The 17,636-nt window shown below is 32.1% G+C and overlaps 1 protein-coding gene across 3 annotated transcripts; it reads right to left on the bottom strand.

Annotated features, from left to right (window-relative positions):
• Positions 1-10,272: 10,272 nt before the first annotated feature.
• Positions 10,273-16,003, bottom strand: LOC133288971 (reticulon-like protein B8). 3 transcript variants are annotated; one of them, XM_061486814.1, is made up of 6 exons: positions 15,888-15,990; positions 12,631-12,810; positions 12,367-12,547; positions 12,118-12,259; positions 11,284-11,353; positions 10,273-10,661 (listed from the first exon to the last, which is right to left on the bottom strand). In XM_061486814.1, exons 2-6 carry the CDS (start codon positions 12,803-12,805, stop codon positions 10,492-10,494), a joined length of 738 nt encoding a protein of 245 aa, XP_061342798.1. In that variant the 5' UTR covers positions 12,806-12,810; positions 15,888-15,990; the 3' UTR covers positions 10,273-10,491. The 3 variants fall into 3 exon arrangements, with proteins under 3 accessions (XP_061342798.1, XP_061342797.1, XP_061342796.1); XM_061486813.1 differs by having other exon boundaries at positions 10,274-10,661; positions 12,631-12,815; positions 15,888-15,976; XM_061486812.1 differs by having other exon boundaries at positions 10,275-10,661; positions 12,631-12,818; positions 15,888-16,003.
• Positions 16,004-17,636: the final 1,633 nt, after the last annotated feature.

Raw genomic sequence — 17,636 nt, 5'->3', positions numbered from 1 at the left:
CTATACAAAGGTATCATTTTATTTTTTTATTTTTGGTTACAAAAAGGATCCATGAATTAGTCTTAGGAGGGTCGCCGCGGATTCAGAATAATTATATTTTTAAAACAAGTAGTAATTTTTTTTATTTAGAAATCGAAGAAGGTTATACTTACCACTTTTTTTAAAACAACTATCAAAGGTACACACAGCTTCTCCACACCTTAAATTGGCGTCAGACGCAAAACAGTGAGAAAAATTGAGTCCCAACTCCCAGCTGAGGGAGAGAAAAAGCAAAGGAACCATCATAAAATTGTTGGAAACTCGGTTTACTTAATTCGGTTAAGAAGTTTTTTTTGGAGAAGTTAATCAACAAGATTTTGGATGTCGGATCTTGGCAATCTAAACTCGCCCTAAATCCCCATGTCGTGTCCAGCTCAATGGAAAAATAAAATACGAAAGAGAACACAAGCAGATTTTAACGTGAAAAACTTTCTGAAAAAAATCTACCGGATCTAGTCCAATTCAAATGTCCAATAATAATAATAATGGGTACAAAAAATGAACATTCAACAAAGTCGTGATTCACTCAATTTCTCCAACCAATAATGGTGATAATTAAATTTCTCTAGATGTTTCACTCAAACTCTGTTCTCAAATGCAAAGCTAAAAGCTTCACTCATAAATCTCTCAAGTGTCATTCAACAATCTCTCAATAATATTCTTCTTCTAACCTAACATTCACTCACAATTAATGAATATACAAAGGAGATAAAATTTAGAGTTTAGGGTTTTAGAAAATCCCTCAATAGACTTGTGCATGACATTTAAGATGAAGTCCAACAAAAATTATGGATTTTTAAATCTCAAAATAAAATTACGATTTTTTTTTCAATGCAGCGGTACTCTCTTTCTCTCAAATTAAAATATTTCATTATTATATAAAAAAAATATTTCATTATATTTATTCATATTTTTCTCTAAGTTATGATACTTTATTTTATTTTTTAAAATGACGTAGGTATTTTTTTGGGGCTTTACTAATCTACATCAACAGGAGAGAGAGAATATCTCCTATTCCCTCACAATCTTACGGTGGAACTCACATAATTATAAAATAAAAAAAAAAATAAAAAAAAAAGCTAAAAATTTATGTTTCGGTAGAAAAGTAAACTACTCTCTTAGTTTTTCTCTTTTTTTATACCAACACTAATTATTTTTAAAGTTTTATGTTTGTTATGTTACATGATATAATTTAACTTTTCTACACACAATTGAGAGGAGAGAGGAGAAATGAGAGAGAAAAATCAAGGGATAAGACCCACATAAAATTGTGTATATAAGAAAGTTATGTTATATCATATAACATAACAAAGATAAAACCCTTATTTTTATTAGACAAATAGATTCTTCTGCGTATCCTCACAAAATTCTGATTATTTTAAGCCGGTTAATTTCAAATGTAAAACGAGTCCAAGATTAAATTCTTGTGCCCTCCCCAAAATAATATTAACTGGAATCAAACTTAAATTCTTTCTCACTCATTCGACATCATTGCACCAAAGTCAGTTAACAATTTAATGCCGATACTGGATGTTATTTGATGTTTGACTGACGAGAAATTTTTTGTTTTGAATATTAGGAAAATATAATTGATAGAAAAATGGTTAAAAATGAGTTTGATAGAAAAATGTAAAAAAAGTTATTTGGTTGGAAAAAAATTTAACCGAAAAAATTAGCTAAGATTTATAAAGTTTATATTTAATTTGAGGTAAAATATAGATGGAGAAGTAATCTACAACTTCACAATTAGTTTTCTAATACAAAATGGAGGGTCACTTTGGTCATAATTTTCACTCTCAGTTTTCTACTTCTATAGTTTTCCATAAATATCACATCTCAAGAAGTATTTTTAAACAGTAAATTTGAGCACAAAATCAACTGAAATATAGTTTCTTATGCAAACTTCTTTGCTAGACTTTTTTTTTCATAAACTTGTACTAAACATTGCATTTTAGGATACCTATCTGCAGTTCCCCATCTATTTCAAAAGAAAACCTCAATCAAACACACCTATGGATATCGTTAAATCACTGCCTCCATCATTGATAATGGGGCCGGTAAAAGAAAGAAAAATCACCATTGCATTAAAAAATGTTCCTGTAATATCAACTCAAGGAAAGATCCAATTCCAAGTCTTGTCACCTTCAAGCTAGAATCACCCACGTACTTTTTGCTAAAAGTTTTATTTTAGGATTGATGGAAAAGTATAAGTGGATATTGGAAAATGTCACCTTTGATTCAGGTTTTTGAAAAAAAAATACTAAGCAAATAGGATGGATGGAGAAATGACTTTTGTGTTGATTTTTGGATGAAACTCACTGTTACAAAATACCACTTGAGATGTGGTATTTTGAGATAACTGGTAAAGTGAAAAAACATGTGCGAAGTTTCTCCCGAACATAAATTTTGCAAATTTAAATAAATTTTTCTGATAATATTTCGGTCAACCAAACATCTTTTTTTAAACTTTCCCATCAAACTGACTTTCTTACCATTTTCCTAATTATTATATTTCTCTGGAAAAAAAATTATCAGCTACCAAACTCCCCACAATGTACCAGAACCTTCAGAAGCAACTGCTCTTATCTAATAAAGTACTAATAATGCTCAAATGTTGACGGGTAGGACGACTTTATAATAGTGAGTATGGAAGACTAGTATTTACGTGCCTTTGATAAAGGAAATAAAAAAATTAATCGGAAATTATGATTTTTGAAAATATGATAATAAAATTAAATTTTTATAAATATTATCAAAACTATTTGATAGATTAAAATATTATTGAAAATATTGACTTAAATTTTCTGAATTTATATTTAATTAAAGATAAAATATTAATATACCGTGAATTTATGAAATTAACATCCATGATATCTTTTCAAGCACGGTGGTTTTCACTTTGTTTAAATACTCGCCATACCCCACCTTGCTCACCGCCAAGAGCTGCTGTTCGGTAGGAGGTTATTTGGTTGAAAATCTTCACTTGCTTCAACGTCTTCCTGCCTCACTCATCGCTGCAGATTTATTTTGTTTTTCAACGTCTTCCTGCAATCCTGCCTCAATCATTTTATTTTCTTTTTTCTTTTTTGTCTGCCTCACTCATCGCTTCAGATTTGGTTTGTGTTAATTTCACCTGGATTTTTTTTTTTTTTTTTTTTGTCTGCAGATTTGGTTTGTGTTAATTTCAAGTCACTCATAGGCATAGCTGCTGTTTTTTGTGTTAATTTTAATTTTGTCACAATTTTCGCGATTGAGTTATCATTTTCTCATAAAAGTGAGAATACCACCATTTAAATAGTATTTTTCAGCTATATTTTGATTTAAGTTTTACACATAAAATGGAATTTCAGAATTTTTTTTTTAAATATTCTATCAAATATAATCTTCTTAAAAACTCACCCTCATTTTCTTTAGTATCTTAAAATAATTTCCCTACCAAACAAGATTAATAGTATGAGAGTTATTAATCTTATGTCACATGAGATAGTTATCTTATATGAGTGAAACAAAGTTGTGGGGCTCATAATTTAAAAAAATAATAATAAAGAAAAAGAAAAAATGAACACAAAATTTCATGATGTGCAACATAAGATAGTTGTTTTATATAACATAAGACAACTATTTCTTTAGTATATGGTAAAAACAAAGATTAACTGATTGAGACTGAAATTTAGCAAAATAACAGCAAGAGAGTGCAAGGAATGATCAACACGCACTCTTTATTGAGGAGTGTGGTATTTATATTGGGGAGAACCTGAGAGCTGAACGGAGATAATGTAATATTAACCACTAAATCAGATTACTTTTGTTATTATATTAATTTTATGGGGTTTGATATTGTAACAATCAATTAGGATTATTATCAATGTTATTATCAATCAATTTCACGATTAGATTGATCCAATGATTATATTTATTTCTATCTTTCTATGTAATGATTTCCAGTATTTAATGTAAGAGTATTAAATATGAAAAATCATAACCATAGAAAAATAGAAATAAATATAAAGTTTTAAATATAGGGAATCATAATCATACAAAGATAAAAATAAATATAACCATTGGATCAACATAATTGATCTAACGGTGAAATTGATTGGTAGTAATATTAGTAATAACTCTAATTAGTTGTTACAATATTCTACCTTTAATTTTATTTATATATTTATTATGTATCTTTACATAAATTTAATTTAATTTGTGATCATTAACAAGGTATCCGAACTTAGTTGATGGCCAGTACAAATTTAATAATACCGTATAAAACTAAGGGAAAATGTTTATCATTTTAAATAACACAATTTGTGTTATCTCACTCACAAAGAAGTGAGACCCTATGATGCACGGACACGGACACGAGACACGACACGACATGACACGCCGACACGTAAATTTTAAAAAATGTCATATTTGGACACGTTGTGACACGTTAGGACACGTTTTGGTATTAAATAAAAATTTTAATATATATATAATATAATTTATATTTAATACATATAAGAGTCCATAATAAGCCATATAACCAATCAAATATTTAAATTTCATAACATAAATATAAATACAAATAAATTTTCGTACTTTGTTAATTTTTCATGTTAAATTTCATAACAGAAAAAAATTAATTTATAAATTATTTCTTTTATATTTAGTTAACAAAATAAAATTAAAATTTATTTAAAAAAAAAAAACGTGTCCGAGCGTTGACTGTGTGTCCAAAAAAGTTGACCGCGTGTCCGAAAAACATGTCGAAACGTGTCGAAGAATTAATTACGTGTCCCCAAATGTTGATCGCATATCCGAGCGTGTCGGACACGTGTCCGACACGCAAATTTTTTCTCACGGAGCGTGTCTGTTACAATTTTTGGTACAGAGCTACCAAGAATCACCCCAGAAAACTGACTCACAGAAACGGAAAACATAAAGAGCAACACTAAAAATTTATACTTGGTTCAAAAATTCTTTGTAAAAGAATTTCCTACATCCAAGTTGGCCAGTGAGGGTCAAACGCCCTCTAGCATGCACTCTTATTCAGAAAGAGATAACAGGTACAAAGAGTTCAAGATACTAAACATGTAACTCTTCCAATACAGCATATACAAGGCATATAACAGAGAAAGAAAAATAGAACTACAAAGATACATCACATGTACACTATCACAGTACATATAAAATCAAGAACTCGCAAACTGAAGATGTGTAAAAGAAAGATTTCACCAATCATGCATCCAGCTCCACCAAAACCGTGGATTACTCCATGAGAGCTCACAACCTCTTCTTGACCAAGAGAAGCTCCACGATGCAACACCTCCTCACCAACGTTTGCAAGAATCTCCAGAAAGTAAACCGATTAAATTATGTATCTTCGTAATAGGAACAACTTTCTCAACAGCCTTGAGATGAGATTCACAAGTTTTCACACTCAAATCGTTCTCACAGGTTTTGATACAAACCCTAAGTTTCCCCTTTTGTTTAGAGAAAAGGAATGAACCGAGAGAGAGAAAACAAACTGAATCAGAAAAATGTATGCCACGTTATCACTGAAAAAATCTCAAGCTAGTGTTATAGGGAAAATAGGTATTATATTATCATCAATTGCAACTTAACCAAAAACGGCAGCGTATTTGTGATGCAGCTGATATAACAGATATCAATATATGGGCCTTAGCAAAACAGCAAGTTATATTTTTGGCCCAATAGCAAACAAACAGGTACCAACATGATTTAGAAAACATGTCGAAACGTGTCGGAGAATTAATTACGTGTCCGCAAATGTTGACCGCATGTCCGAGCGTGTTCGTGTCGGACACGTGTCCGACACGCAAATTTTTTCTCACGGAGCGTGTTCGTGCTTTGTAGGTGAGACCCGTATCTTTATTTTTTTTATCCACTCTCTCTTTATTTATCTATCGCTTTCTCTCACTTAAAATGATACAACTTTACTTTTTTTTAAATGATACGCATTTAAGCGGAAGCTTTTATATTTTCAGATAACCCCAAATAATTCTATAAGGTCTTTTTGACTCTTTCTCAACCGGATCTTTTTAAGCCATATATACCTTTTGGAGTAAAGCCGAGGAGCAAACAATAAGACTAAAAATTAATTATAGAGGTTTAAAAGAAAACAATATATGATTAGGATACTCTCAAGATAGATCAAACCACATCCGAAATATTTTGTCAATATTGCCATGCAAAGTGTTAGTGGCAACCAACGTTACACCGGTATTGATACAGAACATGACACGATATGACATGTTGATACGTTAATTCTAAAAATGTTATATTTTGACATATTAGAACACGTTTTGATATTAAATAATATTTTAATATATATAATTTAATTTATATTTAATATATATAACGGTCTATAATAAGTCATATAATCAGTCAAATATTCAAATTTCATAATATAAATATAATTTTTTTACCTTGTTAAATTTTCATATCAAATTCTATAACAGAAAAAAATTGATTTATAAATTATTTTTTCATGTTTAGTTAGTAAAATAAAATTTAGATCTAAAAAAAATATGTCAAAAAAAGTTGATCCCGTGTCGAAACTTTGACCGTGTATTCCAAAATGTTAATCGCATATATGTGTCGGAACATATCAAAGTGTGTAGGTGTCCGACGTATATTCGATACACATTTTTTTAAAATAAATTTGCATGTCGGTGCTTTGCTTTGTTGGTGGCAACGCCCCTCTTCTCCTTTTTCCGCTTGTATATTTCTTCCATGTTGATAGGATTGTCCTTTGTGATTGAAGGGTGGAAGGGGATCGCTGGCTTTCTGTCATTTGGAAAGAAGAATAGAAGATGGCTAAGCAATTGTCACAACCTTTGATTAATTTTCTTCTTTGCACGAGCTTGATTTAAATTTTGTATGTTTATATATACGTTGCTAAATTATGACAGCCATCATTTAGACTGATGAGTAAGTTAATTCCTTGAATTTGATTCTGCCAGCCACAGCTCAACAGAAAAAAAAGAACTGGGAGATACACATTGCAAACTCTTAATCGGATAGAGTTAATTAAAGAAAACCATTTATAATTGGTTCACATGTCAAATACATCATAATTTGTTTTCAGCCCATTACAAGTATATATGACTGCAATCAACCGAAAGAAAAAAAAAATTATAATTATCTGATATCATGTTAATAGTCAAAATTAAATATATGTATATATGATACTCACATACTCAGATAATATAGAGTCAAAGGGAGAGAGGATTTAAACCTTAATTACTAAAAAAACTTCATATGCTACGTCAGAAAAATAAGGATGTAAACAAAACACTACTACTATGACTATCTATACTAATATAAATTTCAGAAAAAACAGATGTAAGCAAGACTAGAGAAGCTTACACAGATTATATAACTATATATAAATACTCCATCTCTTATTCTACAAGGGCAGAAAGTGCGTTTGCCATTGATAACAAGCGCTATAACTCTTCATCCTCCTATTATACTGATATATGGTACCAAATCAATTATGCTGCTGGTGCTATATCAATAGCATCGTCGTCGTCGTCGTCGTCATCACCTTCATTTTGAATGCATAAGCTTCCGAATTCAGTTGCAGCCCCATCATTGCCCGTGAGAAACATGTGCAGACCAGATTCCATGCAACTAGAGACCACCATTGCAGAACAGATGACAGAATCACACTACAAAATACACACTACCTCAGTTGTAAACTGCTGAAGATGAAGTCATGAGTCTTCAACCCACGTCATTTATACACTTGAAAATTGTGTATTTGAGAAATAAAAGAAAATGATATATGGGAAACTTTTAACATATATTCCAGATTTGCTGATAGATAAGTTTTGCTTTTTTCTATCTTTGTGTGCCACCAATAAGGTTTTTTTGGTTTTGTTTTGTTGTTAGAATGTGACATTGTTTATGAGTGCAAAGGAGGCAATGGATGACTTGGTGAGGTTTCTCTCCATACATATTTCCCTAATGGACAGTGAGGGCCCAAAACTTGAGCAAAACTCATGGCTTCTTGTTGCAGAACGCATTCAACACGTGGAGTTAAGAGTTTGCACACACGCTTGAGTTTCATTGTCACGTGCACATGGATGACCTGGAATGTTATATCCCAAACATCTTACAAAAAGGTGAATGTAATTACCCCTAAGGGTTAAGGTCTTTACGCGACATGATATGGTCAAATAATGTTGTGATGTCGTGTACACACAGGAAAAAAGGGAGTAACTGTGTAGGTGAGTGTGCTTGTTTATTTCCCTCGTGACTTTTCAAATAGGTGTATGGCTCTAAAGCAGAGACTTATATATGTACATTTTTTTATAGGTCAAGTTTCAGCTTAATAATAGCTTATTCGTATTTTCTGGTTCTATGGACTATATATGTTTTGCTCAATCTAAAAGCATACGATTTTTTATTTAGAATGAATTTTTTATTATACCTGAGTAATGTGACATTCGGTCCTTTTCTAGCTTATGCTCATTCTGGAGGCACCTAATAATATTGTAAGATATATGTGCTTAAATACTAAATGTTGACCTTCCCACCGTAATATATTGGATTTGCCTTTTGCATATGCAATTTGATATGAAAATAATTTCAAGAAAAAATTAAAAAAAAAAACTTAAATGGAGATTTTTCTTTTCCGTGGAAGGTACAAAGTCGAAATATATTTTTAAATTATATTGTGAGCATGATATATATTGCATATAGTTTGATTTATTTTAAAAAATATTATTACGAGTGCGTAAGAATTGCATCTTACTTCTCGGCTTAATTCTCAGCTTTTTTCCTATCTTAGCAGTTTATCTTATTTTATGTTATAATCAAAATTTCATTAAGAAAACTTTTAAAAATAAAATCCTAAAAATTTATCAAAACCTACTTAGACAGCATAGATGATTAAAATAATTTGAAATGCTTCTTGCACTGAGTTTAAAAACTTGTTATGATAAAACTTCACAGATCTTTAACCTTTTAGAATCAATGCTCTTGCGCAAACTATAATAGACTACAAACAAATCCATTGAATAATAATAATAAAAAAAACAGTAGCAACAGATAATGCTCATGGACCTCACTGCACTGCAGTCAGTATAAACGTTATCGTTGGTTTGTGGTTAACTCCCCAAGAAACACCTCTAGGACTTAAGACGCTATTTTGCTTTAGACTTTTCAGGTCGTGGCTTTCCACAATTAGCGTATCCAATTGATTTTCTACTTTCGACAAAACTTACTCTACCTAAGTACTAAGGAATCTTTTTCTCAATTTGGTTTCTATAACTTCAATTTTCTAAATTATATCCTTCAATCTTTTAATTTGCTTCGATCCGGCCTTTTAACACGTCTAAAGCGTCTTGGGCTTGAGGTATTCCAGTTGTATGGAATGCCCAAAAGAAACAAATTAAAACATTCAAGGATTTTCACATACAAAAAAATTAAATTAAAAAAAAAGATTAAATTGGGAAAACTAAAAATTATGCTACCAAATTGAGAACCACTAAATCTTTCAAGCATCTGTTTTATAAAAAAAATTTCTTTAAAGTTAACTTACCTAAAGTGCACAAGTAAATATGTATTCACATTAAATTTCAATGAGGTAAAATCACAACGTACTTTGAAGCTTCAGTGATCATGAGATCACGAGTTCAATCCTCACCGCCTCCCACTTTCAGGTGAAATTAAAAAAATCACAAACCAGACCAAAAAATGGACTTGTGCAAATAATGGACTTGTGTCATATCCACGCTTCAAGTCTAAAGGGCTCTTGCGTGAAGGTGTGTGTTAGAGAATATAATATAAATCATTAAAAAAAACCCTCACCCAACACCTTAAGATTTTGGGTTAAAGTGATTCTTTTACATGTTATCAAAGCCTCGGTGTACCGGATTCAATCCTCACCGCCCCCACTTTCTTTCTAGTGAAATTTCTTTCTTCGTACAGGTAAGTGAGTGTGTGCATTGTTGACCCTTCAAACCCAATGAATTCTCGTGCGAGAGGACATGTTGAGATATATAAAATCATTAATATAATCTCACCCAACAGCTTAAGCTTTTAGGTTAAATTGATTTTTTACAGATAGACCCTTGTGCATTGCACAGACAAACTCAATTTAAAGAGTTTTTCCATTTCCATGCAAGTGTTCTTATCTGTTTCCTTAACTGTACCTGATTTCTATTTTACGCCTGGGAGAATATCAAACTCGGCCTGCAGCAGTCGTTAATGAAGACCCTTCCCAGTCAAATAATGAGACTAGAGAGCACAAATTTTGAAGACCACATCATAGAAAAAGGAAATATTAAAGCCAAAGCAGAAGCAATAATTGCAATTGTGTCCTAATAAAAACCATGTCAGAAATCTTTTTTTCACTAGTTACTTCCTTCAGGCTTTCCCAATTGCCATCTTAACTAAGAAATGGGTAATGAAATTCAAACCATTTACATAAGGATGACTTTATTCAAATTTCTTTCCTTTGAGCTTTCCCTTGGGAATTTTGCTAAGCAAACCAGCATCCAGCTTCTGATATTGATTTCGCATCTGATCAAAGACCTTGTACACAAAGTTGTCAACTTGATCCTCGTACCTTTCGTAGAGAACAGGGAGTGTATGTGCAGCAACAAAACCTTAGAACATTACAATATGAGTTTTACCAATCAAGTATGACATAAAAAACCAACTAGAAGGAAAAACATCATTGTTGAGCTTCTAAAAGGTATCATAGCATCCAATTGAACTTTGGGAAGAAATAGATCCCACAAAACAATATACATAAGCATTGACTAATACATTGTTCCCAAATAAGATTCGGCTCTTGAGATGGCATATTATGTCAGAAAACACTTAACAAGGAGTACATTTGCATGTGTTTCATGTTACACTGTCCAAACTCCATCACCTCTGCATCTTAACAGGAATTTAACATGTTTTGAATGCTTTTCTAGACTACAGAGTTGTGGTGCAGACAAATTATATGACCTTCAAAATTAATATGTTGTTTTGATCATCCCTAGCATCCATCGTACAAGCATATTATAAGGTGGGCTTCACGCCTTTACCATTCAAGAAATGGTAATATAATACAATTTCTATAATTTCAAATATTCACGTTTTAGGGAGAAAACATTTGATATTATTAGTTGAAATTAGAAAAATATCTTTCAAACTTTGTCTACTTAATTAGTAATTTAAGAAAACATTTTGGTTAAGACATTCTATCAACAGAAGAAACGAAAGCAGGTCTCTCACCAATATACAGGACAGTCACAAAATTGCACCAGCTCCCAATCACCGCACCAGCCCATAATCCGAATACAGCCTGGGGATGTTTTAACCATTATGACAAATTCCACAGAAAAGTACAGATATTTTTTCTCTGCTACAAACGATAAAAATAAAATAATAATAAGGTGTATAAATGGTTATAAACAAGCTATATAACTTATGGTAAAGTAGAAAGTGCATCATCATGGTTGTGCATTCAAGATACTCAATAGAACCACCAACATTGATTAGTTGTCATATAATACTCCAAACCAAGTAAAACAACAAAGCCATTTATTGACCCTTGAATATTAAAATCCTTGTTTCCCCAATTCAGTGTACATCAATATATCATACCTCCTGCCAACATTCTCTTTGCACAGTGATGTTCACATCTTTAGCAAGACATAATCAGGCATAACAACACATTCTATACTTATTGATTGATTATTGCCATATCAGACAGCTTAACACCAATGACTCTTAAAGCTACAGTAACATAAGATTTAGTTGACTTGACATGTACCCACAAATGCAAGAAACTTATCTCTTTTTGCATTTTTTCAGTTTAAAAATAGAGCCTATCATACTAGAAATTCAAACGACAAGCCAACAGTTGCCATTTTCCATGACAAATATCAATAACTTATCACAAATGAAAGATGTTGTAGCAAACAACAACAAAAAAGAATTTCATTGAGAAACAAGAACTGAAGTGAATACTCAGGTTCATAAGCTGAAAAATTAGTGTAACTTGTAAGCTATGTTTTAAGCATGAATCTGGATTATAAATAAAAATACCAAAGCAAGCAAACATACAAGAAGAAATTGCTTCAGGTTTCCTCCACATGCAACATCTTGAAGAAACCTCAAACCACGGTTAACCTCAGTACCAACTGCAGTTGCAATATTCACAAAGAAATCTTCTGGGAGAACAAATCGGGGAACTTTAGAGGGCTTTCTGTAACCACAGAGAACAAAGCGTACATAATTAAAGCTGTATAATTGTATAACACATTTACAGAAAATTAGGCAACAAAAAAAGAGATCTAAATATGCTTGGATAACCTGCTCAACAAGCCAGAAGCATTTATCCAAAGAAACTGTGCAAGCATGCCAAGAACCAGAGCAAAGCATAAAAGAGTTAGGAAATTATAATTAAGCCATTCAAAAAGCACCCATATAGCAGTTGCAGCTGCTAAAATGCTAGCAGAGATCTTCTTGTTCCTCCACAACAAGACATCAGCAGCTACATCATTCAAAGGGGAAAAAAGTTTTAAAAGTGGAGATCCATACGGTGGATTTTACAGGAAATTGACTAAACTACCATACATTTTCCACCCCCTAAAAGATGGTGCACGGGTTTCTGGCGTCCAAAGAGTCTATTGAATTGGGAGCTCACTGAGTTTGACTTCTCTTCCTCAAAGAATGATACAGATTTTTTCTTCTCAGCAATTGTTTCCACGAGAGTGTTTAGAAGATTTTCAGCTGTGATTTTGTCAGACATTGTTCCTGTACTTCTAAGAACAAAAAGAACATCATTAAGCAGTGTATGAAATAGCTATTATGCATAACACCATGGCAGCATCAATCACCATTTAGGGTTTTTTTTTTTTTCTTTTTCTTCCTCAACCACAACATAAGAAGAGATCATATTGCTAACTTCAATTCACAATATTAGACAAAAAGTTATATCCTTCTAACATGAAGAAGTCAAAAGAAACAACTGTCACAATTAATTAATTTAGCCAGTCTGTGTTTCACCTTTACCAAGTTTACTGCTTCAACCCAAACCATACCCAAAAGTAAGGCAGGAGATATTCAAATGGTTGAAGCAGGAAGATGGTAATTTTTATACAAGTCAAAAGAATGTGTCACCAACTTGCCAAGTAATAAATATGGACAGGTGTATGCAAGAAAGAAAGGGAACAAAAGTAGAGGATCCCAAGCCGTAACTAACTTTGCTGACTCAGCAAAGGAAGTGGAGGATACCAATTCTGTTGAAGGAGACACGCAGGATGCAAGGCAGGAGGCTGTTATTAGGGGGGAGTGAGGGAAAGGAGGGGGTATTGTAGAATCTGAATATTTTGGGACTTGGGAAATTGGGAGGGAACCAGGGCCTCTCCTAAAAGCTCTGGGTTGTAGCTGTTATCGTTTTTCTTCCTTGTAATTCAGTTTAATTTCCATTTGTCTGTGATTGGTTGAGTGAAAAGACTAAGAATAGCTATTGTAATTTCCATTTCCAGTTAATACAGAGATGTTTCCTTTTACTTGTGTTGTTATCTGGTTATTTGTTACAGAATGTCACTAACAAATTCAGTGAGAAATATATTGGGACAAAGAGGTTTTGCAATAGTTTATAATGGTGAACTTTATGATGGTACAAGAATTGCAGGGAAAAGAATGGAGTCTGGGGTAATAACTACGAAGAGTGAAGCAGAATTTAAGTTCGAAATTGCTGTCTCGACAAAGGTTTGCCACTGGCATCTTGTTGCTCATCTTGTTGCTCATCTTGGATGGGAATGAGAAACCTCCTGTGAATGAGTACATCTTTTTTAACTGGCTAGATGAAGAACCCAAACCACCAGAGTGAAATAAAAGATTCACCATTGCCTTAGATGTGGCAAGGGGTGTTGAGTACCTCCTTGGCTTGGCCTATCAAACCTTCAAACATAAGGACTTAAAACTTTCAAGCATTCTCCTCGGACTCGGAGATGATATAAAGGAAAAGGTTGCAGATTTTGGTCTAGTGCGTCTTGATCTAGAAGGAAAAGCCTTGATAGAAACGAGAATCACTAGACCAAATATGCAACCTTTGCCTTCATATCATCGCCAAGGAAAATGTTTGAAGGTTTTAAGTCCTTTTGTATGAAGGTTTGATGGGCCAAGCCATGGAGGTCCTCAAAATGCTTTGCCACATCTAAGGCTATTGTTTATCTTCATTCCACACCAGTGGTTTAATTTCTTCATATGGCCAGTTAAAACAATGCCTACTTAGCACCTCTTGAGACATGGACTCATACACATGAAGCTTCTCATTCCTATTGAAAAAGTATCCAAGAATAGCAACAAGATGCTAGTGGCAAAATTTTATCAAAATAGCAGTTTCAGACTTAAACTCTCTGGCACCCTTTCCAATTATTGTCCTAGAGTCTATTCTTTTCACTACAATTCTTGTATCATCATGGAGCTCACCTTTATAAACTGTTTGAAAACCTCCCTGTCCCAATATGTTTTTCTCACTGAAATTGTTAGTGACATTCTTTTGGACTTGCAACCATTTGAATATCTTCTGCCTCACTGTTGGGTATGGTTTGGGTTTCACTAACACAACAAACTATTATCTTCACACTTTCATTATCTGATCCAGAATGCCAAGCGTGAATGACTAGGGCATTTGGGCTGTCGACCCTGGTTAACTGCTATAGCTACATCCTAAGCAAGTAGAGAACTAATAAACCAATCAACAAAACCACAAATACATCCCCAATTACAACACACATAATTACTCAGACATGGGAACAAGACTTTTTGCCACCATTTCTAGAACCCGAACCATTTTCTCGTCCTGCATTTGAAACTATTGGAGACAGTGGACACTTAGGTGTTAGTCTACACCATCCTACTGCCACACCCACATCCACAACCAGCCTATATGAGCATGTTTACGTTGGGAAACAGGACATCCATACAAACACTTCATCCATCTCTCTCATAAACCAACTGGTTTAAATTAGGCCTATTATCACTAAACCAATACACACATCACAGGCTGGTCTTCATGATAGGAGGGGAAAAAACATGAAAAGAACCAGGTGTACCCCTGATTCCTGAATTTGAATGGACAATTCAGAAACTTAAATTTACATGCTCAATCAATATTATAGCTACACTTTCATGGCACTAACTTCATATCATAATATGCAAGCACAAACCATAATGGAGAACAGACAATAAGAGAACTCCCGAAACTTATCCTAGGTCAAAACAGCAATGCCAATTACTTTTCATTGGTGGTAAGGAGAGAAGGGAAAGAACCACAACCATGGAAAATCATTCTTGCAGGTCACAAAACCCATGTCCTTACATATATGTCCAGACTTGAGAAGCCACAAAACACCAAAAGGTGAGAAGGAAAAAAAATAAAATAAAATAAAATAAAAAATATGATCTCTAGCCTAAAAGAAAAGTTGATGAGTCATCACTGATAAAAAAAGAAAAAGGAAATTCTTTTGATAGTTATAAATTGGGAAAGCCCAAAAGAAAAAGGGGTACTGCAAGTTTTTCTTTTTTTCCACAATTCAGAAGTATAAAGGAAGCACATTTGACATATCACATAGATCAATAAACAAAGAAATTCAAAGTTTATATCCCTCCCTCAAACACCAGCAAACACCTAACTACAAAGTTGTTCAGTGAATTCTACAGCTCACACTAGACAAACAAAAATCACAAGAAACAAAATTGAAAGCATGAACCAAAAAAGGTATCAAGTAAGAATCATCAAATAATTGCAGCCAAAATAATTTAACAAAAAAAAAAAAGCAACGGAAATAACAAAGGAGAAGTTAATGGTTTCATTCACCAACCAGAGTGAGGAGAGGGAAGTTGAAGCGAAGTAGTAGTGGAGAGAGAGAGAGAGAGAGAGAGAGAGATGCTTCTGATTAATGGCAGAAATAAGGGAGAGGATGAGTTGAGATAACAGTATCTGAAAAATATAAAATATAAAATAAGTGGGAGTGGGGACATAATAATAAATAATGATAATTGAGCAACCACCTTTATTTTGCAGACTAAAAATCAAAATACACGTGAACACCTACGCTAGTCTTCTCATTTTGGAACTTTTGATAGTGACAGTGCCATGGTAGTTAAAATTGAAATTTTAAATGGAGGATAAAAAATTATAAAACATATAATTTTAATATAAAAAAATTGTAAAGATATAAAAGCATTTAAAATTTTGATAAAATTATTTTGATTAAAAAAAATAATAAAATCATAAAAACACAAATTTAAATCAAAATTTTAACTATCATTACCGTCCAAAGAGTTGGTTGAGATATGAGTTAGTAACCTGGATCACTTATTCAAACTTCATAAATTAAATATAATAATATAAAATTAGAAGTATTGTAGCTAATAATTAGAATTAGGTTAATGGTAAGTGTTATAAAATAAGATTTTATAATAGTTATGTTGTAGGAAAAATGATTGTGTAATGTTATAGAGATTCGTTTTGCGTGCCTTAATTTTTTTTATTTTTTTTTGATAACATATTTTTTTTGCTTTAAAAGGTGTGGATCCCACAAAATATTGTATGTGTAGGAAACTTTTTACTGTCATGTGACATGATAGATGCAAATTTCTATAAAATATAATCTATATGGTCTAGGTTCAATCTCATTAGTGACAGTTTTTAAGTATTTTATTTAAAATTTCACAAATGTAATATTATTTAAAAAATGGGTACTAGTTTTTGTAACATTACTTACAAGTAAACTAACAATGACTGAGTACGACTATTATCCCTTAATCGAGGCCATTGGATTTCGCCATCGAATAAAAGATGAAACTAATCCTTCATCAAAAAGAAAAGCACGTTCTTTGATCTTTTTTTCTCTCAAGAATTTGCTTGAAATACTATTTGAACATAAGATTCTTGGAAGCTCAAGTGTCAACTGAGCTACTCTTAGATTGATATATTATTTTCAAACTCAAAATTTAACTATTTAGGCTTGTGGTATATTCTAATGCAACCTCCTATCATTTATTTTTCTTTTAAAAAAAAAATGTTCCTGAAAGGACCTTATTAGAAAAATATCATAATTGATTTTCTTTTAAAAAAATATACATACACATATTAGATATAGCCTCCTCAATTTTTTACCTATCCAGCAACATAGGTAAAAAGTTTGTAGATTTCATTATTGTTAATTAAAATTTATTGATAGCTCATTTGTAAAAATTATATTTGATTAAAAATCACCTTTGTGTATTATTTTATAAACCTTTTTAAATGAGATTATTTTCTCTCTTACTAAGCGTTTGATAATAAAATAAATTAGAGGGACGTTACATGTAGACATACACTTTAAAGTTTAATTTTAAGTATTAAAGAGTTTTGCATTGATAATATATTTAAAATAATTCTTATATTTAAATATGAAAAAATATCAATACAAAAAATGTTTCATAAGAGAGATATTTTTATTTTCTAGAAACTCATTAGAAAGTAACAATAGAATATGTTTATATCAATTTTAAAATAAGATACTTTCCTGATATGGCTTTTACAAATATTAAAATTACTTAGACAATTTTTAATTCATAAAGTA

Source organism: Gastrolobium bilobum, unplaced genomic scaffold (genome assembly GCF_033153095.1).
Source record: "Gastrolobium bilobum isolate Gb01-03AN ecotype WA unplaced genomic scaffold, APGP_CSIRO_Gbil_v1 utg6815, whole genome shotgun sequence".
NCBI lineage: Eukaryota > Viridiplantae > Streptophyta > Magnoliopsida > Fabales > Fabaceae > Gastrolobium > Gastrolobium bilobum.
Note: the sequence above shows the minus strand (reverse complement) of the source record. Positions and strands in the feature narration are given on the sequence as shown.

Bases quoted from the DNA above. Each gene is read 5' to 3' on its own strand.
- LOC133288971 (XM_061486812.1), bottom strand. From the start codon at position 12,805: ATGTCTGACAAAATCACAGCTGAAAATCTTCTAAACACTCTCGTGGAA. The intron at 11,354-12,117 runs GTATGTTTGCTT...AAACATCCCCAG, and splicing joins ACCTGAAGCAATTTCTTCTT to GCTGTATTCGGATTATGGGC. The intron at 10,662-11,283 runs GTGAGAGACCTG...TAATGTTCTAAG, and splicing joins TGTGACTGTCCTGTATATTG to GTTTTGTTGCTGCACATACA.